This window comes from Centroberyx gerrardi, chromosome 3 (assembly GCF_048128805.1).
Source record: "Centroberyx gerrardi isolate f3 chromosome 3, fCenGer3.hap1.cur.20231027, whole genome shotgun sequence".
Taxonomy (NCBI): Eukaryota; Metazoa; Chordata; class Actinopteri; order Beryciformes; family Berycidae; genus Centroberyx; species Centroberyx gerrardi.
The window spans coordinates 14,570,178-14,593,993 of NC_135999.1; the positions used below are offsets into that span (position 1 = coordinate 14,570,178).

The window sequence follows — 23,816 nt, forward strand, 5'->3', positions numbered from 1 at the left end:
GATGCAGGAAGGAGTTGAAGGAAGGGTTTGAGGAAGCAAGAAAGGAGGGAAAGAAAGAAAAGAATTAAGGAAGGAAGAAAGGAATGAAAGACAAAGGAGGAGGAGATTAAAGGTGGGAAGATGAGAAGGAGGAGGAAGGAAAGCGAGAAGGAGGGAAGGAAGGAAGGAAGGAGGGAAGGAAGGAAGGAAGGAAGGAAGGATAAAAGTCATGAGAAGCAGCGTGAAAGAACAGGAGGAAAATGGGATATTCATGTTAATACTAGCCATAAATGGCAATACACTGCCTCAAACCATGTTTCAATCAGCATAGAAATAGCTAACATGATGACTTTCCATCTTCCTCTCGTCATGGTCAGTGAGGCATAAGCAGACATGTTGAGAACTAGGAAAGGTGTTATGAGGGGAAGAGAGACCATGTCTCAATCAACTAGCTAATATCTCTGCATAGGGAGGCTTCTTTCTGATATATTGACACTTCTAGAGGATTATGCTACACTGTGGAGACATTTTCATTCCTAAGAAAATCCGATTTGAGAATCTTATATCTCGGCATGACAGAAAGCAATCCTGGTACTATGACAGAGTTCATACAGTGATATGCGTGAGGTGCAGGGTGGATGCGGTAGTCATTTTCCCCAGTACTATCCATGCTAACAGATGGAGAGAGTGGTTTCACCCCCAAGCCCTCTGTTAGTAAAGACAGAGATTAGATCTAGCGGAGAGAGAGGAGGGCACGCGAGGGAGGTTCAGTTCTCACTTTCTGGCACACACAGCTGCAGCAATAACTGTTTTTGGAATTGATATTTCACAGAAAAGCCGCTATGCGAAACCAACATCTCCGAAACTCATGCAGGAGTACATGACAGCAGGAGGAATCATAACCATATATCTTGCTGAGGGATTCTTGACATACGTACATGTATTAATATTCATGATGTGCAAATACACAACACACACACAGAATCACATACTTAAGCAATTAGCCAGGAGAGTTCATTCTTTACAGTAACTTTAGAATAAATAAGAATCGTTGTTGGGTATAATGCATAGCAGAGGTCTTGCTTTTACAAAACGCCATTAAGTAAATTAAAAAAAACGCAAATGTTCAATAAATCTATCATTTTTAATCAAAAATAATAAGAAATACAGCTGTAAGCAGCAACTGTAAGGGTCCAAGCAGTTGTATTAACACTTGTACCTATTAAGGAAATATTAAAGTTTCATTAATGTGAATATAAAACAATAAAAGTATTGCTATCTAGCAGATGGTGCCTCATCCAATAGGCTCTGCAGAATTTAACAGTGTCTCTCACAACACTTAGTCGTTAATGCTGACTTGTCCAGAGGAAGAACTAGTCAAACAATATGGTGGTAATAATAACAGCACATATCACAGTAACACAGACGTCCAGCCAGTGAGACTGTTAGTGCCAACACTGTTGTGACTGGATAAACATACAGTATATGCCAAATTGTATGATGATTTTCTTTTTTTTTTTTTTTTATGATTCGTGGTGCCGCTATAGGTTGATTAACTGTGGTAGAGTGAGTATAGCTGGATGTGCGTACTAACATTCATCAAATAGACTTTTAATGTCGGAGTTATGGCCTGTCCAAGTTGACCTTTAATTACTGCGCCACCATATGGTCAATTTGCATGTAATTTGTTGTGCATATTTCAAATGGAAGTTCTTCAAGGTTCAAAGTGATTGTTTGAACCCACTTTGAGTTATGAATCATTATGTGATAGGCCGCATCCACATTAACCAATCAACCAAACATCATGCTACGTCTAAGACTGTGCTCTAAAAAATATGTACCAAATTTCAAAACATTCAGTCGCCCAGATTCAGATGAATAAATTACAGGCATTTGTGGCTCCCCTGATGGGTCGATTTCCATGTGCGTTTGTGAACAGCTATGAAAGTATTGGAATTGTCGTAACTTACGTCGCTGGTGTTGACGAACCAGGTGATGTCACCATAGGAGGCCAGTTCCCCGTTCACATAGCAACTGATCTCACTGTTTTTCCAGCGGTTGTAGACGTGAACGATAGTCACCATGTACCACTGCAACAATAAGGAGCAACACACAGCTTGGCATTACTGTCACACTGGAAGACAATACCATAACTTGTTACAGTATATATCCGCAGTACCAAACATGCAACAAGACATCAATAAGAGAGCATACGGTGAAAATCTTCTAGCCTGTCCAATTAGCCTCATTCCATCACGTTTCAAGACCCAATCCCCAAATCCCCTCAAGCTACAATGCTACCTACTTAGGTTTCTAGTTTTCTCATCAGCCTTACAACCAGTGAAATAGGTTATTACTGTTACTGCAGTGAAATAGGTTATTATGTTTACCTCCGGACATGAAAGAACGTGCATTAAAAATAGAGCTAAAATCAACCAAAATGAGGGTTTTCTGAGTCCCCATGAGCTTTTGGCGAGGCAAGGTGATGACTTCATGCCCAGGGGAAGAAAAAGGGAGTTTCAAATTGTCCACAGGCAATGGATCTTTCTGACTGTAATGGTCCTCAGTGTGCGCCTGGAAGGGTGTGAGTGCTGAATATATTGGATCATCCCTCTCTCCTATCTCCCTCATTCCTCCTTCCTCTGGCTTGGCTCGTCCCCAGAGCCAGGTAGGATGTGATAGTTCTCTCATGCCGCAAGGTTTAGATTTATTTTGTGTGTGTGCGTCTCTGCGTACTCACATATGAATTCTGTGATCTGATATTTGTCACTGTGTTTACAGACATATAGCCAGAGTTTGTTTGACCATGTGTATGAATATTTCATTTGTGTGTGTCTCATTACACTGGATTACCAAACCAGTGGCTGTATTTCTTTTTTTTCCTTTCGTACCTTCTGTGGTTTGAAGTCGTACTTTACACAGTGCTGGAATCCCTTCCCCTTGGATTTTAATGAGGTCACTATCAAACAGCCGCCCACAAAGTGTGCAGAGTAGCCCAGGCCTTTACTGGTGCGGAAACTGAAAGAAATGAAGGGAAAAAACACACACACACACACAGCTTTAGTTTCTGAGTGAGGCAGCTTGCTTTAACACCAACTATATTCAAGGGCAACGCAGGTTACGGCAGCCAATAAATCATACAAACACTTTAAAAGGGTTTGAAAAGCAGAAAGACAGCAAACAGCTCAATCATTTCTCAACTTCACAATATCTTCCCATTGCTCTCCATGTCCCAGCGAGACGGGGCCCCAGCGTGTGATTTAGTGAATTAATCTCTTTTTAAAAGGGCACAGGGCTGAAGAGGAGCTTTTATTACAGATTCTCTCAACTAGCGCGCTGGCTGCCCGGCTTGGTTATCATTTTCAGAGAAGCCCAAACAGATCCCCGTTGCATAAATTAGATTTTTGACAGAAATTAATTATTAGCTGAAAATAAGATGAGTGGAAGGCCTGATTTACTCATCCCTCTGAGAGGGAGCAAAGGATGAGGAGACAGGAGAGATGGAGAGAGAGGCGCAGTCATTACTCTGTTTTTCAGCTGTGTGGCTGGAGGTTGCACTCTTCCTCTTTTGCAGTGCAGTTTACAAATACATTTACAAATACATTTATGTTGAATCAGGGACTTTATAAAACATGTATGCACACACATGCACACACACACAAATACGATGGTCTCAAATCTTAACTCTAATGCACCTGCATAACTCCAGCTTCCACGCAATTCCCCACTCATTGCATTATTCATACTGTAAATGAGTTCAAGTAAAGCACTGCTACCTCAAGTCAGAGGTAAGAACTTGCCATTTCAGCATTTCATATCCAGAGAATTCAAACAAAATGAAAAAAAATGAAAATGGCAAACAAAGTGCAAAGGTTTAAACTGGTCAAAGTGCTGTTTTGTTCCTGTGTTACCTACCAGTAGAGGTAAGGCTTGTCTTTGTCTACATTGATGTTGTTGAGAGGATCCATGCGGAGCCAGGTGTGGAAAGTAAATCCATTCTGGTACGGCCATTTTGCTATGGGAGGCAGAGCTATAGCCTGTTGGGGGGGGAAAAATAACAGAAGAAAGCACAACATGACACTGTGATGTGTGGTTCTTGGCCAGCTGTGGAACTCAATGACGCATCTTACCCAAAATGCAACGTTTGTGTGTTTTGATCTACAGCTGCATTTTTCAAAGATCAGCAAGACCCAAAGGCAGGGTGTCAGAAGATCAAAATGGGCAACGAACAAAAACTGGCATCCAAGTGATAAGCTACCTCATGTTCACAAAGCTTTCCGAGAGAATGTATTTTAAACTGAACAAAACACTGTAGGCTAGTAGGTCAGCAGTCTGAAAGCAGGGTAATTTATGTCACTAGCTAACAAAAACAATTTTGGGCAAGGAAATATCAAGCAAACGTGCCCCCCCTGAGAAAAAGTTTGAAAACCACTGCTGTAAAGAATGTGTGTGTGTGTGTGTGTGTGTGTGTGTGTGTGGGTGTGTGTGTGTGTGTGTGTGTGTGTGCGCGTGTGGACACGCATGCTCCGAGGCCTTCCTGTCTCATTAGCAAGGCAACACAGGAAGAAGAAGGCATGTGTGCTCCCTTCTAATGCAGCGCTGACAAACACACAGACAAGAGCAAATATAGAGTTCAGATCAACCAAATCAGACCCCAACCCACAGGGCAGCCTGCTACACACTCATCAAAGCACCATCACCATGGCAATGGAAGGTTACATACAGAAGCTGGCAACTACACACACATGCAGGGCCCGATAGTGGTGCTTGGAGTTGCACACGGGGATACACGGCCTCCCGCAAGATGTACACTTGAGGAAATGAATATGTAAATCAAGGTGTGTTCACCTTCACGTTACCATAGTCCATTTGTATGCTCTTTCTCTTCTACACACTCCAAATACATTAAATAGGCCAGAAATTGTTGAGTCACAAAAATTAAAAGGGAATTAATTACTGTGTAAAACTGTTGGTTGGCCTATGAATAATTGCGATGGTATTAAAAGCAATTTGAGTACTCTCCACAAATACGTGCTCGAGTTTTCAAGGGATCATCACAAAATTAACATATTACCACAGCGTATCCTAGCCTGGTGCAGGAAAAGGAAAAGACAACATTCCATGGACATTCAATGCGTGTGGTATGTGACGCAGGCGTGGGCGCAACAGCGTTTGTGCAAAGTTGCAGTGAGCAGTGCAACTGGATAGTAGAAAGCTTGTTAGTAGAAAGCAGTGATCATTAAGAAACTTGTCTTTGTACATGAAACTTGTGATTGATATTTAAAAAATTTTCAGTGATTTCTTATAGTTTTGTAAAGTATATTTTTATAGTGTTTTATCCAATTAATGTCCCAAGGGCATGCCAATTCTTCATGCACCATCATCCTAACAAAACTGAATAAAAGGTGTACAGTATTCCAGTAAATAAACAAATAAAGCCTATGGCCAAATTTTCCACCATACTAATGGGAAGGAACAAAGAGGCAAAGTTTCTGAATAAACATGTGCACAAACAAGGCACACTGAAAATTCTCAGTGCACAAATTGAATAGCCCAAGAACTGAGTAGTAATAGCAGAAGAGAAATAATTCTGTTTATTTCACTAAGAGAAAGCCTAAAGCCTGTCAATGTAGTCTGCGCTGCCTCTCAAATGCCAGTCTTCTACAACAGCATCTTCATACCAATTACTGACCTAAGCTCTCCGTTTTTAAAACCACTGACACCACAGAGACTGAGCATTAGAGATCTAGTCCTAATGTAGTTTATTTCAAAATGATTGAAGTAAAGAAAATATTCCCAAGGGACTTATGTGCTCTCCTCTCATAGAGAAAGGAAATAAAAAATGGATCACATGGGTCAGTGAATGGCTGGCTAGATAAGAAGGTCCAGTGGAAAGCAGCTTAAAAAGCACTTGCCATGAGAGGGAATCAGGAGAGATGGCCATGCTAGTTATATCTGGAGATCTCTCTTTCTCCCTCTCTCCTACCTCTATCATTAGTCTTTGTTTTTCATAAAATTACAAGCCAACCCAGTATTTCTCCTATATCTTTTGTGGATAGTGATTCCATATCCACCCATGTTGTGGTCCTTGTGCAGGTTGCAGTACTAAAACCATTCTTAGTTGGATGTTTTATTATGATTAAAATACCAATTCTAAACATGAGCCCTATTTCTTTCCCCCATTTCATTGGGAGTTAGCGGAGAATAATTGTAACATTTTTTGGGGGGATTTCACATTCTCCCTCACAATGGTGGCAGTTTTCTCATTCTGGCTGCTGACCACTGTTCCATAGATATAGGGAGAAACCTTGCTATCCATCTGCTAAAACATAACCTCATTCTAAAGAGAAGTCCCTTCAGAGTATGAGTGGTGTGTACTTTATTCTTATGTGCAGTGGCATACATGTGTTGCATTGTGTTTTAATACTCACAGCCGCACTTTTCCCTGGAAAGCTGAAGAAAGAGTCGGGGCCGTTCCTGTGAGCCATGTACTTCAGCACTGACAACAGCTTCACTGCATGAGGAGGCTGAGGGAAGAACAAAACACACACACACACACACACACACACCACTAGGTCACTATTAAGGCAAAATCCACAATGTCTCTTTACTGCTTGTTCTAAATTTACCTCTCCTTATCAGATGTGAATATCCAGAGGGATTTACTAGAGCGGCAGACTGAGACATCAGTATCTTAATTTACTTTATAGTCTGGATGATCATCGTGTACAAATGACGTACACTGAAAGGTCTACAAACTTCACACAGCTCTCCAAAAATATATTGCTCAAATACAGGTCTGATACTGGATTTTGATCTACACAAGTGTTGGAAATTCGTATAAGTTATTGGGTTTTTCAACAAGGTTATAAGCCCAATTTCTGTACAGTAAACACCAGTATAGCATTTCGTAGTTGGGTTCCGTGCTCATCCCATCCTCCCCCTCTCCCCCAGATAATATTTCACAAAGATGAGAAGAGAGGAGCGGTGGCAAGAGTTGTTTGGGAGTGGGAGAGCGAGGTGAAATTCAGAAGCACAAAAGCAACTTGCCCTATTTCCTTGACAACTTGATTAGTCTCACTGATCAATGGGTTACACTCTCTCTCTCTTGCTTCATCTGTCTCTCCTTCTGTGCCACTGGTTCTGCCAGGATGTAGTGACTTATCTATTATACACCTATCATACACTATCTTCAGTTCACTGGGGCTATTCCTCTCTATTTGTTATACTCACACAGCTGCTCAGCTCGTCTGGGCAGGTGGCTAAAAATAACTAATTTAGGAAACAAATTTCTCCAACTCTGTGACAACAAAGGCTTTTAAAGTACGTGGTTTGGATTTTCAAGTCCGTAACATATTCCAAATCTAAAATAAGATCAGGATTGTGTTTGACTGTTATTAAAATATAGATTGAAAAAAAGAAAACAACTTGAATTCAGAGCTCATGGGTAATCTCATAGGCAACTTAATATCAATAATGTAGCGCTGCAGCGAATCCAGGACCACTGCAGAGTAGTAGTCTGATTTGATATGATCTATCTTGTCTCTGTGGAGAGGGCATAGGGCTGGAGGAAGTCAACGGCTGAAGTGTTGCTAGCACATTCCTCATGCTGGTCCCAGACAACCAAGACAGATCACCGTGGTTTGACTCTGACTCACCCACTGGCCTTTCTCCCCTTGCAGTTTGCTGAAGAAAAGCTTCAGCTCTTTTACTGTGATGCTGTAGCTGGCCAGCACCCCCAACATGTCCACCAGCAGGTCTGCAAGACACACACACACACACACACACACACACACACAGACAGACAGACACACACACAGACACACACACAGACAGACACACACACAGCAGAGATCAGAGGTTAAACACACAAACATACAGGGGTTAAACATGGCATGTTAAAACAGGAAAGACTGACAAGATATTACACTCCACCCTTGAGGTGAGAGGAAGCTCCAGATGACTCTTCTTCACCCACAAACTTCAGGGATTTACTCATTCTAGGAGGTGTTCTCTGCTTTTTAGCTAGTTATATTCCACAGGCCCCTTACCATTTTGAAAAGATCCAATTCTTACCCTCTCACTCAAGTGTAAAAACTTTATTGGCATCTTGATGGTCTAAATGTAAGATATTACAGTGATGTCATAGCTACCAGAAAGCAAGGCAATCTAAAGAAGCCAAAAGGGAGTGTGCAGGATAAAAAGCAGAGTGAGCAGCATCCGAGTGAAAAAAGGAAGGGACTTAAAATCTAGAGAGAACTCTCTGGTGTCAGAGATGTGTACATATACTACCCTTAAGCTAATCCTACACCCATAAGGGTAAGGGACAGTTTTATCTAGCAGGCCTTTTCCACATTAGTGAACTTTGTTATTCTAAGCTCAGCTGTTCAGCACTGGCCTACATCATCAGTACTTCAGATCAGCTCAGTTGTGTGAAGAGAGAGAATAAAAGAGGGTCTCAGGGACGGCAGAGGTAAGTGCAACACACACGGTACTGTAGTCTGAGTCAGAGCTCATTTAGCTTTACTTTGTTGAGCCAGTGTATGAGGCATCCCAATTAGTAAATGTCAATCAGTAAAAAAAAAAATAGGATTTCATTACAATAAAATGACTCATTTGGACTATTAGGTCCATTCTATGAGACAATTCAGAGAGTGAGTGAACAGACGAGGGTTCTTCGCTGTACTGAATATTACTAAAACCATTATTTTCACCCGCCTAGTTACTGCTGGGCTACATCTTCTTTGCTTGACTGCACATTCCCTCTAGGCCAACGCTGTTCTAGCTGGCAAATGTTCATTGAGCCGAACACTGTAGGATTAATTCAGACTAATTTGTAGATGGGCAACAGACTAGACTGAGACTCAGGCGAGACTATGCAGGATGATTGTGTCCTCATTCACTGCAATGCATCTCAGTCTGTCCTCCAGCCTAAAACACTGGAGGATGGAATCATGAGGTTACTACATGTCAGGAGAGAGGATTGGAGAATAGAGTTGGCTTTATTTTTAGTGATACTCTATTGATTCCCGAAGTTGAAACTGGGAGGTCAAAGCAAAGGCTCAGCTACAGACCATCGGCCCTGGAGCTGGCAGGGATTCAGTGTCTTGGTCAAGGACAGTTCAGCAGAGCAGATGCTTGCTGTCATGGGGGCTTGAAACTGGTTGAAGGACGGTCTCCCTAATCACGACACCGCCCTGCTGCCCTTAAAAATTCAAAAGATTAAATGACCTAAGCCGAGTTGGAGAGGAAAGGTCAGATGAACAGGTTGATTGCATTGCTGGTAACTTGAAGGAGAGTGCTGTATCCACCGCCTCCGCAGTCCAGGAAAGAATGAAAAGGAAAGAAACCCATTCCCATAAGGTGAGCTTCTCAGTACCTGCGATCATGCTGTCGGTGGTGGCTATACGCTGGAGCACCAGCTGGATGAGACCCACGTCAGTGCAAGCCTGCAGGTTGCGGACACTCTTCTTGAGGATGGCAGTGAAGATGCTCCAGACCTCGGCCTGGCAGGTGGGCTCGCACTGGTCCAGCAGCTCCACCATGCACACGATGCTCTCCGGCTCCTGGATGATGAAGTTCATCTCCAGGTCAAACTGGCCGCCCACCAACTGGAGGAGAGATGGGTGAAGAAGAAGGGTGTGTAAGAGGGGAGGAGAGTCGGAGAGAGAGAAAGGGAAGACAAGGGATAAGAGAGAAAGAGTTTGATGTCAGCCAATCAGTGTGACGATGGTACAGAGCAATGAAAAGACCTCCCAACCCCAAACACACAAACATGTGCGATGGATTCTTTCTTATCATAATATAATTAAGAGCTTCAAACAGTGTGTGTGTGTGTGTGTGTGTGTGTGTGTGTGTGTGTGTGTGTGTATGTGAGTGCATGTGTGATCACGTTACTATGCGTTCCTAAACAGATGTTTCATCATGGATCAGGGCCGATGCTAGCCAAGTGGATTAAAGGTCAGAGGAGAAACTGAGGTCTCTGTCCATCTAGCTGTCCATCTGTCTATAGAGGCTTCTATTTACAGCCAGACTTGAGACACAGAGATAAAAACAGAGCATAAAGTAGACAGACAGGGATGAGACAGAGCATTAGACAGATAGTCTTGTCAGTGAAACCAACCTAGACATCCAGAGAGACAGAAACAGTGAGAAGCCTATTTAGAGGCATTTTAATCCTGTGGGAGGCAATGGCACACTAACACCAAGTGACACCGCCTGCCATATCTGACCTCTAAGTTGAAATTAATTTTCAGTTATGATATCCTAGAGATTTCATACAGCCAATCTAGGCTAATCCATTAAGTTACGGTAATGTGAACCCCTTCCTAAAATTCGTCTCGTCGTACACCAGTAGCTAGCAGTATGCACTCTTCTGAACTTGATTGCACAGCTTTTCAAGACATCTCGAGGTCCTCAGTATTCATGAATATTTTTCATTTCATTGTGGGATGTGATAGGACTTTACACAAATACGTCTGCTTACAGCCAGTGATACAGGCCAATGTTTTCCCTCAAAAACAAGAAATCTTATCACTCTTTGCAGCAAGTAAGCAGGAAAATGGATTCCACCCTGTTAGTCGGCCTTAGCAGTGATCTTCAGGTAAAGCTTATCTTTAGGGGACAGTGAGGTAGAATGCTTGTCTTACTGCAGAGTAATGTTCTTTGTGTCTGGAAATAAATTGTATGAGCCATAAATGTCATAATTTGTCACTACTTAATAGTTGTGATGACATTTTTATTATTGAATCCTGCCTAATAGAAAGTGATAAGGAAAATAACAATGCTGATGTCGATATTAATATTGTGAGAAAAGGCGGTGAGATTTAGAATCGACAAGGTGGGACTGGACAAAAAAATGAACGTGTGATAGCCATAGTCTGCCATTAGACAGGCTGGATGTGAAAGCAATATGATTGGGCCCTGGGAATGGTATAAATCCTCTACCCTATTTGATGGAAACTGTCCCATTAAAATGAGTGAGGGCGGATTAACTGTGTGCCTGTGTGTGTCTTGTGTGTGTGTGTGTGTTGTGAGGGAGGGAGGGAAGGAGGGGAAACTGGTGTAACCCTGCTGCCACCACATACTAACAGGACAGGAGATAAAGCTATGATGACAGTGACACAGACCTCACCTCCAGTCACCCTCAGTCCCTTTAACCTCATCCCATATAAAGAATGTCCATTTATTCTTTTTTGACAAGTATCAACATTAAAACAACTAGTGCAGTGCCCGTTCAAAACATGCCTGTTCGGAACGGGCCGATTGCTTGGCCTCCGGTATTGCTGCTTGCAGCTTTCTCGAGAACCGCTCATCTAAACAACTTCACACTCGACACTGCGCTTCCAGTCGCTTGCTTTGAGCCCCGCTGCTGCACAGAGCGCTGTTCACTTGTTTATTCAAAGTTTATTAATATTGAACGTGTCGCGTGTCCAATCCGACACTGCATGTCCTTGGGTCCCCAGCAATACACCCGCCAAGTGTGAAGTAGATTGGACGAACGGTTCTCGAGATATGCGAAGGACACACATACAGACAGAGATTCCTTGCTTTATAGTATGATGACACTATCACCCGCCTCTGCTCAAAATCTCCGAATGCACAATTTCTTTTACTAGTAAATTAAATTTACGATATTTTCCCATACACTCTTGTTTATGAATATATACTGTATTTTTACGTTTACACCAATATTTACCAACTATTACAAACATAAACAGGTCTTTTACAGCTCCAGAATGCGTCATATTGAGCTGTTGTCCTTGTGACACAAATCCTGTTCACTGTGTGAACTTTGACATGACTTGGATTTCGAGGCTTGTTAAACGGTTTGTTTACATTTGTCATGTTTGCTATCCTTGGCATAAAATACACCTGCACTTTGACTTCGGATGAGCTAAGGAAGTCTTACAGTGCTTAAAAGCCACGTCTACATATCCAGCTCTTTACAAATATATGTGAATTTACACAAAATGTAGATGGTCAAACAAACACCATCTTCAAAAATTTTAAGGGTGCATACAGGCAATAATTTCAACAGAAATATCCACTAACCTAGCTGTTAGAGCAGAGGAGTAGCCTGCTGTAGATGTTACAATAAGCCAGTGTTACAATTGCATTAATGCTAATTAATACCCCACTGGCAACCTCTCTCCTTTCCCTTTTCTCCCTTAGCAAGTCAGAGATAAATCACACAGTTGCCTACAGAGTAATATATATTAACTAGGGGGTGGATGCCTCCGTGATTGCAGCTAGGTCTGCCATTAATGGATGTTGGGTGCCAGTTTGCCACAGTAACAGTTGATTTATGAGCCTGACACTGTAGGCGAGTCACCCATCCATCAGAGTCAGTTGACCAAGGTGATAGAGAACAAAGATGAGGATGGGGTGCCAGACCACAGTGACTTAGAGGGATAGAAAGTCTGTGCATCCCATGGAGTTCGTTCTAAAGAGGAGTCTGTTTCGGGTGGTTGACCTATCTATCTGTCTTTTTCAGCGAGCTAATTCAAATTCAATGGGCAGTATAGTGGAATATCAGTTGTGCCTCTAATTGGCCTAGTACAAACAGAGATCAAGCCAAACTACAGCAGGCTACTGAGGTGAATGTTTTACCTGACAAGTCTATCCAAAACCTATCTAGAGAACTAAGACCCTATTCTGTGATTTCATTAAGGTGCACATGCTAACATTACTTCAATGCCATCTTTTATCTTTTATTTAAGGGGAATGACTTTGCGGATACATAGAAAGTTTGTTTGAGATGTCATATTCAAATGTGCTTTATCTCTATGGCAGTACTCTGTTCCAAACCTGAAAATCCGCACTTAACCCCACAAAAATAATTACATGTACTGCTAGTCACCTTTACCAACTATGCCCGCTGATTCCCAGTAGAGCTGTACTGTATAACATCACAGATTAGAAGGCAGGTTTATCTCTGCTCTCTCGTTACAGGGTACCAAATAACGCAATGGTTGATCAGAAACTAAGACATAGCTGACCAATGATGATATCTGCAATCCCACATCCTATAACAAACCACCACTGATAAGAAAAGGAAAGAACTGTTTCTATGTTGAGTAAGCAGATCAGTTTCCTTTTGACTAAACTTACAAGTTATGCAAATGGATAAGTATCCTCAAAGAGACTGATCTGACTAGGCCCTTGTTTCAATTAACTCTGACAATAATAATAATATCCTTTATTTAAAGGACACTCATGAAAACAGTAACAAAAATAAAAAAAGTGAGTAACAAATAAAAACATTAACAATAAATAAAAAGAAAAAAATGCTAACAGGTAAATGTGCAAAGACATTATAGAAAAGCAAGCCTAAATTTTTGTAATTTTTTATTTTATTTTAAAAGACAAGCTTAAATTGCACTGGTAGCCAATGAAGTAAAGCATTCCCTTTTTGATTAAGCATAAGCCCTGACTATATATTATAGGCTTAAGGTAGTTACCATTCATTTTAATAATTTACTACCATGCAGTTGATAGTTTTTGGAACTGTCCTGTCAAAGGTAGAGCAGCCCAAATCATTTCAGCTACTCCATGGTTTTAGTGTGAGAAATGACAAATGATGTTAGGGGAAGTGAACATTTTATGAGCATCCCCTCTAAGTAAAAAACAATCTTTAGCCCCAAGTCAAAAATAGGAGATGGTATACGACATAGGCCTGTCTGCAGAAAGAACACAAAGGACCTAAGCAGAGTGCCTGAAATCATTGTACAACATAATCTGTACTTGCTATAACATCTTTTTCTGTTTGAAGTATCACATAAACGCAAGTGCCATGAAAGTTTTGAGTCACTCCACTGTGTGCACAAAGAGAAGAAATTGACCCTATCGATTGTGTAGGTGTAATCATCAAGCAAAAGAGGAATAAGTGCAAGTGGCAGGACCCAAGCGAAACCTGTCTGCAGTACACAGCACTCTGCCTCCTCTGCCAAGTCAGAGGTATAAGAGACAAACAGTGCCAAATCAATTTCTGTGGATACTTTTGAGTGTCAAAATAAACAATGTGGGAATTTAATTATCGTCAAGGGTCACATAGCTCGGCCTGGGTATTGAAGGTACCTCTGTGATGCCAATTGGTGAAGTGTTGAAGCGTAGAATTTCAGGTAACCTTAGACTCTACTTCACTGAACCTTTGCAACATACAGGCTAGACCTCTCTTCCCTTTTCAGGCACTGCAAAAACATCACGCTACCTTTGCAAGGTCTACCCTCTGGAGACAAGCCAACACTCAGTCCTCTAGACATGCTAAGCTCCATAAACATCACCAAAGCACAGCCAGGGGACGTTCCACTTGCTTAAGAAGGGCTTGCACCCATTCCAACTTAAAATAAGGGCAAGCATACAAAAAAAAGGTGAGATTACCAAAGAAAGTATCCTGTGCTTATCCCACTGAAGTCCCAATGGGACAAAGCAAGGGGTTAATCTAGAGGTGGCAGATCTACTTTGCACCCTTTCTAATCACTCTCTGCTTAGGCTCTAGCTTCATCAGAAATGTAATCACCCTCACATTATAAACAGACTGGTGGAACCAACATGCAGCCCACAATCAGCAACAATATTCAGAAAAGCAATTTCCTATGGTTGTGCAGCACCACTTAATGTGTCTACTGATGCATGACAGAGGTATTTACAGTGATTCAATTTCTTCAATTATTTTATTGTTCACTCATTTACATTGCTCTGTGTCAGGGTCAGGTGTGACATGGTTGCCAGCCCCAGCCTCAGCTCCAGCCAAGGTGAGCTCTGCAGTCTCCCTGCTCCAACATTTAGCCTAAGCCAGTATCTTTGTGGCAGCTAGACACCAGATCCCTGGCTGGGTAACCTAGCCTGGCTGTTCACCCCTGAGGCCTGCCTGAATTAATCATGGCTGAGCAGCCAGGCAGCCACCGGGCCGTAGCACACAGCACAAACAAGCCTCTATAGTCTCCATGGACAACAACATGGGAGGATTGGGGGGGGGCTAGCTGGTAAGACAAAACCAGAATTCATAACTATTGCCTGAGCTACACTAGCATTCCAAGTTACTTGATAGCCAAGCCAACGATGGAATTAGGAAAGCAGAGATTTGAAATCCAGCCTATCAACAATTCTCAGTCAACAATAAGAAGCCGTACTGGAATACTCAACTGAGTGAAGGCACACCTCTACATCTGGCTAAATATTTTTTATTTTATATTCCGAAATCCTAATTGGCACAGAAATGGCAACACAACGCAGAGTGAAGTCATTCAAATGGACTACATGCGTAAAAAGACTAGCACTCATATCAGCCTACAGTGCACATTATTCTCATTCTTATTTTCCACCAAGCAAGACCACAAGTTGTGTCAGTGTACAACATATTGAGATAGAACAAGTGAAGGTTTTTTATAGTAGAGCGGAGCTACTTGAGGGCTGAGCCGAATGAAAAGACTTCTAAAGCATTACAGACAGCCATGTGATGCTGAAGATCAGAGCAAGCAACAAATGATGGCCATTTGGTGCCACAGGGGAGGAAATTGCCCCGCTAAAAGTAACAGGCAGTCACACTGATGTTGCCAAGTAAGGGCTGCATAGTGATGAGCCCTTCTATCTGTTTTGCGTGTGTGTGTGTGTGTGTGTGTGTGTGTGTGCGTGCGTGTGTGTGTCCATTATTAATGCTCTTCTTCCATTTCTCCTCCCTAATGAAACTGCAATTAATTCTATGGGTGAAATCCCTTGAATATGAAGTAATTTGCCTGAATGAGACAACTGCACAAACAGACAAAAGCAGAATGCCCCTGACAAATCTATCGTGTCTGCGAGTCCAACGGCTTAAATCAGGCTTTGAATTGCTCTGAACAATCACCATACATCTATCACTTGACATCATCTGTCGGTTAGTGCGTGTTAGACACAAGAACAGGTCTAGGGGAAGATCTGAATGGTCTGTTCTTTCTTATGACTTCATTATACTGCCTGCATTGGCAATAGGCAGAGGTTCAAAGTGCAGTCTGTTGTTAAACGTCAGCGGAGGAAAAATATGTAAATGTTTGTCTGCAAGGTTTTAAGGGCAAGTTCAATTTGCCATTCTACACGTGGACTATGAATGCCAATTTGTGAGTCATAACGACACAGCTCGGCTATGGCTTTCAAGCCATTTCCAAATAAATCCAAGGCACAGAAATGCAAAAGAAATGGGCTGTCACACTGACCATGCGTTCCACCACAGTAACTGGCCTACTTTTTCAACAGCTCTTTTCACTAGATCTCTTTAACAAGCTATCTTCTCAAACCAAAGGCGATTTAGCTTGTTCTTCCATGACAGCCCAATGCCAAACCCAAATAAAAACATCCATCACGGTGACCCAAATCATGATGTGTGATATGACAACATCTCATAATTCTGTGCTGCGCTGATGAGCACTCACATTTCCAACATACTGACGTGAGATGCTGAAATGTCTCCAGCAGATACAGGGATGTCACCCAAATAATCTGTCCTCCTCAAATCCCTGTGGTGCAACCAGTGATCAGGGAAAATGAGCTTCTGATGCAGTAGACATGTAGTGGAAAATGAAGCAACACTTTACTTGAAGTGGATGGTGATGCATTCCAAGGGGATTATAAACATGGTGGAAGCTTTGATACATCATTATCAGACAAATATCATTACACAATCTTAAAAAATTACATGCAGTTATTCCACAAAGTATATGACCCCTAAATTTTCTGCACACTGTGTGCATTATATCATGTTCTGATTACAATGCACTTATAATGTGCTTACCATGCCTTATAATGCCGTATACCGTAAGCACCACTTCATGTAAAGTGTTACCAAAAATAAATATGAGATGATAGAGATGGTGTCCAATCTCTCTAAATGTAATGGAAGTGATGAACATGGGCCATCTCTCGAGGTCCCATGTGCCCAAGTCTGTTTAATCTGTGGCGTTCAATGTTACATCTCCTGTACCGGGTCCTTTCAAATATTTCTGTTGATCAGTGCTGCACAACCAATTGAAGACAAATAAATTTCAAAGCTCACTTCAGATGAAAAGGAGTCACTTTCAGGATATATTTTATGCTGTCACATGCAAAATGCAGCTTCTGTCCCAGTTTTCCTCTATTTTGTTGGACTGTTAGAATGATCAGGCGATTGCTTGGATATACTAAATATACACAGAATGTTCTCTACATAGTCTGCAGTTGTCACAATTCACACCAACTCCCTGGATACCACGCCACATCCAGTACACAAACAAGCAAACACTACAGAGAAACTATAGAATTACAGCATACTATTATATTATTTCACACACATCAAACTTCAAGCAAACGCTTTGTAGAGTAGCCTGCCACTCTACATTTGTCAAGGCAACAGTGCAAGGTAAGGTGGTAATAATCAAGCATTATGCATGCAGTGACCATGAGATGTACTGGTTCACTAGAACCTTTTCACCTGACTGATTCCCTTCATACAAGATTCAAAAACAAAACAACAAAAACTGTTATTCCAAAACCATTTCATGAATATTTTCTAGAAGCTGCACCAAAAAAATCATTTTGTGTTAAACACTAAAATCAAGATTAATGACCGAGTGGTGATTATTCAACTCCCATTGCTAAATCATTCTTGGGTTTTTAATCAACATGTATTGTTAAATGAATGAATTTTAAATTAGAAGATTGATCATCTGACATTGCTACACTTTCTCTCATCAGTGCCACAATGCTGCTCTCCTCACACTATTAGACAAACAAGATAGTGAGAGACAGAGAGAAGAGGGGGAGGTGGAGAGAGATATTGGAATAGTTGGATTTCTAAGAATATCTTCAGAAGGGCAACCTGCCAAGTTGCTGATTAAACAATGGCTGGCAGTAATTTTTACACTAAATTAAATGTGATAATGCCTAAGCAGAGCATTCTGATTCACAAATAATTTTCCTTTGTTCCTCTGTCCATTAGTCTCTAACACAGAGGTTTCTATCTTAGAACATGCAGAGAATAGATAATGCATAGCCTGGCCTACATAGCGTAGGTCTGTGCTGTTTAAGATTGCATTACATGATAGCTATAAATTTTTTTATGCCATCAGTCAAAATATCATTTATATAATGTCAACTGCACTGTGTAGCAGAATTAATGAAGGAGAAACAAAGACCCAAAACAACAAAAAAGCAAATTTATCAACACAGAACCTACACTTTATCCATATGGAAGAGAGTATGTTTAGATTACATAAGCTTTCCTGTGCAATCATACCCACCCATCCATCCCCATACAGCCATTCTGTCTTTCATCGTCTCACTTTCGACTCTGTAGGGTTTGTTAAAGGGTATCAGCAGTGATTAACTGTCTGCAGTAAAGTACTGCTGCAACTAAAAACACATAATAATACTAATACTTTATTGATCCCTATAGGGAAATGCTTGTCCTCCTCCTCTACAGGGAAGACAGAGTGCAGGGTCAGCATTATCCATGGAGGTGGTAGGGATTCAGGGTCTTGCTCAAGGACACTTCAGCAAGGCCTTGACCCAGGGCCCTCCAGCTGAAAATGTGCTCCCTACTTTGTATAACTATAACGGTAACATTACAAGTTCTTCATTAACTTAACTAAAGTCTCTCAAACTTCTGGAAGTTTAAAAAATGTCCACTTGTTTGCAACCCCGCCACCACACATTCCACCCTCCGGCCCCATCCAGGAACATGAAATTCGCCCAAGTTGAAGGCAAGTGCATTTCTGGAGCTTTCTGTATTTGTACACATTATGATACTGTACATTATGATACTATACGATACTGGCTAAAAATCAGAAATTCTCTCCATATCAAGATAGCCTTAAATGCGTTTCTCAGTGTGCAATATCAAACTAAAGAAAAGCTTGCAATATTGAATTTAACACGAGTGACAATTTATTTTTCACCCTAATTTATTTTACTGTTTAGCTGTTTTCTCAGTTGTCAGATTCATAAAGTTGGCCTAGGAGTAGTAGAAACTGGGTAGAATCTAGACAGATTCTTATAGAAAACCTCTTACTGTTCTTTCAATAGAACAATGCCAGCTCCTTGGAGTCAGGCGGAGTAATGTAATGTAATCTCTCGTCTTTTTCCACTTTTATCAGCTGCATTTTCCCCTATATGGTTGAGCGATAGAAAATCCACACATCAACTGCTGTTAGTCTTAGCTTTGCGCCTTTGAGATTTGAAGCTCTCTGCTCTTCATTACTCAGTATTATCATTTCTACCGGAGCAGTTTGCGCTTGAACACACACACTCGCGCACACACACCTGGATGACACTATTGGCAGAATCAAAGTGAGGAGCTGCACAACATTTTCAACATTAACATTACATATTCTACCATAGACCTTTTTAACACTAGTGCTATCTATCTGGCAATCTAGCTGATGTTGTGGGGTGTCTGCCATTGGAAAGGAAAGGAAAGGAAAGGAAAGGAAAGGGTTGGTCAGGAAATGGTCCTCATTAGACATCAGAGTCTGGGCTTCAGGGCAATTTCTTAGTTTTCCAGGAAATCTCTGACCGGCTAGAGTCTGCTGCTTCTGGAATGAGATATTCAACATTAAACAATTCTAGAATATGATCTGTTGGCTGCATGGCTCTCCTCTTCTCCAGGAAGTCTTTATCTGGTCACTGTCTGGCATAAGGTATCCAGCATTAACAAAATTCATGCTCAAGAATATGTTTTCTCTGTTAGTGTGACGCGATTCCAGGAAAGCAGACATGGAAATGGGCAATTTGATCACGAGGTAAACATAAAGCATTTCATTGTCTGACACACAGCAATGACTGTGATTGTGTTTTGCATACTGGGTAAAAAAGGTAGGCTCTGGTGCCATGCAACAACATGTTAAAAATAGCAGTTACTTCAGGGAGGTGAAGCAGGAAACAGATAAACATTACAGAGGAATTCCAGCTCTTCTTGTTGTTGCATGGGGGAGTGTAATAAGGATTTGCACGTGCTCGTAGGACCCAGCTGCTAATTAGGCACTTCAGCTTAATCATGCCACAACCTCTTGATGACCCAACTCGAGTGCATCTTATTGTTCTTTATAGCAAAATGTGCTATTCTGAACATTTCCTTCAGCATTTGGAAGAACAAATGAAGGATAAATAAGGAGGGCAAGAGGTCAAGGTAAAGGTCCAGTTTAAAACTCAGACATTGAAAATGGAAGCTTGTCTTGGGAGGTGGAACCACTCATTTTGGAGGACCACTCATTTTCACAGGCTTAATACGTAGATATTAAGATATGCTTCTAGCACAAGCTCACTTCAGCTAAATGTCACCCACCCCATCTGACCCCGACCACAGCTATTGAAGCCACTATGTCCACTATGTTCTTGAATACATCTGTGGATGAGCAGTCTAGAGTATTTCATTCAAACTTCACTCACCTGACAAAACCATGCTCCACTTGAAACACTTCAGTCTTAAAAGGTTCTTCCTGCTTGTGTCTTTCTTGCCTACCCTCTTTGTCAATTTCTAGTGCACAGCGGCAAAGACCTTGCCATATGCCCTGCGCCTCTCCTTCTACCCTTCGCTTTCTTCCTTCCTACGGTCCTGTCTCTCTATAGGCTCAGTGGCCGAAACACTGTATAACACAAAAATAACATTCAGTTCACCTTTAACACTATAAAATGTTTGACATTATACGGCATAACATATAGCAGCAACCAGTGCTTGAAGTGGGTCGGTGCGGAGCGGTATTCCGTACTGGCACTTCTAAGTTTTGCCCATATGAGTACTCGGGATGGGTCAGAATATTTGAATTATTTGTTTTTAAGCCTGAATTCTAAAATTAAAACTTACATTTCTTTAATAAAATAAGCACAACAAAGCAATCAGAACTCCCAACACTGTAATGTGCCCTGGTGATAGCAAAACAATCCAGCATCTTTGTTCATAGTTTTGCGCTCATCTCCTAACTAATTAATGTAATTACTAGACATTTCTATACAACCTAAATACCTACGATGTAAATAAGGCCTAATAATATATATATTTTTTATTTTATTTTATTAGAAGATATAATAGACATTATCCAAGCCAATATTAGCCATAAGCCTAAAACTACTGAATCATATCTGCTTCAAAAACAGAAATCATTCCCCAGACTTTGTCCATGAGGAATCAGGAAACTGTCTGCAGCTGTGGCATATCCTGACGCAGTTGCTCCACTCCATCCAGCTTCCTGCGAACAGCTTCCTTGAACAGGACTACGTGCTATACTCTGTCACTGCAGCTTCCTCTGTCTATCCTCAAATTTTGGTCAACAAGAGACAGTGGCCCTGGCTACAACAACCGTTACTGCTACCCATCCCGTCTTCAGTAACACTTCACCTGATTCAGATTAGCATAGACTAAGACAGGAGTAACCCCGGGTTAGCCATTCTCTTTTGAGAATAGCAAATCCATGTCCTCAGACTTCTGACCGCTGCCTAAGCAATGCTGGTTCTGCTGCCTGAATAAAATTTAACTTATGCAATAAAGGCTGAACAAAATCAATAAGGTGTTTCCTGAAGAATTTTGAATAGATGTGGGTGTGAAGACCATTTTGGTTCTGAGACGGATTTTGGTTTATTCCTGGATCAGTTCCAGGAGGTGCTGCAGTTGCAAGAAGGGCTCTAATTTATATATTTCTATGATGCTATGTACACTTGTGCTGTAAATTGCAAATTATTTGTTTGTTTATTGGCAAAAGATAACTATTGATGGCCTACCAATACATCAAGGGAAGAGGAGATGCTTGAGAAAAGGTATTCAGGGACCCCGCATTGAGCAGTATCGCTTAAGAAGTTAGTCAAGTCAGTTGGGTGGCAAACCAAAGTTCGCAGGAGATCAGACTCTCTGCCACTGAGAGCGCACAGGCACTCAGGAAAAAAAAGAGATCTCAATGTGGTATGTTTGTACCTTGCTAATTCCTTTTGGCTCTGTGCCACGTAGCCTATTGTGGGAGGCTTTCAATTTTACTACAGAGTTTACTACAGCATGGGTGCATCTGGAGATAAGCATCATGGCAGGGTGCCTGCTGGCTTTCACTGTGGCAGCGAAGGCATTTGAAGGTGAAGGTATCATTAGAGCATCAGAGTGGGTGGTAGGTGGGGAACGGCTGCAGGGAGTGTCTCCTACCCATCAGGGCATGGACGATATGACTACTATGACTACAACAGCCCCTTGTACCAAAAGGTTGCGGAACAAATTGAATAATAATCTAAACTGTGCGAGGATGAAAGTTAAGCAACGTCTCCATTGTTAAGGGGAAACTGGCAAAGATAAAGTTCTACATACATGAGGAAGGAATTAAAACAGCTTAAGAAGAAAAGCTTAGGAAGGTGGTATGATGCCATTCTAAATGACAAGTGGCAGATTCAGGAGATAAAGCAGGAAGTAGTTAGACGTATTGAGGGCATAGAGAGGTCAAAACTACAAAGCAAGTTAAAGCTGTGGTGCCTGTAATTTGATCTGCTGCCTCTGTTAATGTGGCCCCCAACAGTACATGGGATACCTACATCAAAGGTACAGAGTTAGAGCTAGTTATAAAGTTAGAGAGGCTAGTGTTATGTTAGGAAATGGCTTGGAGCCCCCGGAGTGTCTTAGTAGTGTAGCTTGTATGGGAAAGGGATGTTGAAACTACCTATATCTTGCATTCAATGTGGAAAGGTAAGATTAGAGACAACACTGACAGAGTCAAAAGACCTAACAGTGAGGAATGTAGTGCTTACTGTATATGCTGAGAGAATTGGAACTCAAGAGAAGCAGTTCAGCAGGCACAGTCAGCACTCAGACATTGTAGGGCAGGTGCCACAAGGGCAATGAGGCTTAGAGATAGACATTGGGCAACCTTTATGGAGTAGGGCAAATTGTCAGGGAAAAGAAAGATGGTTGTGGAGCAAATACATGGGCACGAGGAAGCGGTGAGGCATGCCAAGGCTGTCACTCAGGCAAAGCAGGGTCAACTGGGTGAACTGTGAAAGTGCAGAGAACAAAAACTTGGCTAGAGGGAGTTGTGGGCTGTGGAGGCAAACCAAGAAAGATTCATGATAAGGTGCAATCTGCGATGTGCCACCACCTCCCCAAATTCTCATTCAATAAGTAGGTCAGGACCCTCCCTGTCCCTTCTGCTCAGACATACTCTACATAATTTGTCAGGATATAAAACAATTCTGTCCCAAGGACGATACAGCTGGCAACTTACCCAAGTGCTGAGGTATCTAGCAGCAGCATTTGAGAGTGGCTGTGGCTGAACGTTGCACAATGTTGCTAGGTATTTTTGAGTGGTAAAGGGTAGGAACTTTTTATATTATAGTATATTGATTTCTTAGCATGTTGATATGTTGTCTTTTTAGCTTTTGGCTGTTTGCAGCATGCTAACTGACATAACTAACTGACCTATTGTTTGCTCGTAGCACGATTGGTCTGGCTGTTTGTTAGTAGTATGTTCATTAGTATTTTGATTTCCTAGGATGTTTACTTGCTGTCTTATGAGCTTTTGTTTGTTTGCAACATGTTAGCTGTTGTTTGCTAGTAGCATGGTTTTGTTGGCTGTTTGTCAGTAGCACAGATAGCAGTAGACATGAAATATGAAAAAACATGACAATCTATCTTATGACCAAGATAATAGTTATATAACATATGAAAGTATAGATGTGGTAGCCGGAGTGAGTTGTGATACACATTCGTTTCTGAACTGCTGAGCGGGCCTTTTGATGCCAGCCATTCCTTTAGCCCATAACTGTTGCTGCAATTTGGTTTCTGAACTGTTGAGTGGGCTGTTGTAAGATAGAAGTGTCAGCCATCCCATCAGCCTATTGCTGTTGAGACCAATAGCGAGATT

The 23,816-nt window shown here is 41.6% G+C and overlaps 1 protein-coding gene across 5 annotated transcripts in view; it reads right to left on the reverse strand.

Annotated features, from left to right (window-relative positions):
• Positions 1 to 23,816, reverse strand: part of lrba (LPS-responsive vesicle trafficking, beach and anchor containing) — a 193,755-nt gene that overhangs the window by 153,693 nt on the left and 16,246 nt on the right. For all 5 annotated transcript variants that reach the window (XM_078289964.1, XM_071923412.2, XM_071923411.2 and 2 more), the window contains exons 2-7: positions 9,359 to 9,590; positions 7,638 to 7,738; positions 6,411 to 6,506; positions 3,895 to 4,016; positions 2,871 to 2,997; positions 1,950 to 2,069 (exon numbers count right to left, since the gene is read on the reverse strand). In XM_078289964.1, coding sequence (XP_078146090.1) covers positions 1,950 to 2,069; positions 2,871 to 2,997; positions 3,895 to 4,016; positions 6,411 to 6,506; positions 7,638 to 7,738; positions 9,359 to 9,590 — 798 coding nt within the window. The remainder of the gene's footprint in view (positions 1 to 1,949; positions 2,070 to 2,870; positions 2,998 to 3,894; positions 4,017 to 6,410; positions 6,507 to 7,637; positions 7,739 to 9,358; positions 9,591 to 23,816) is intronic.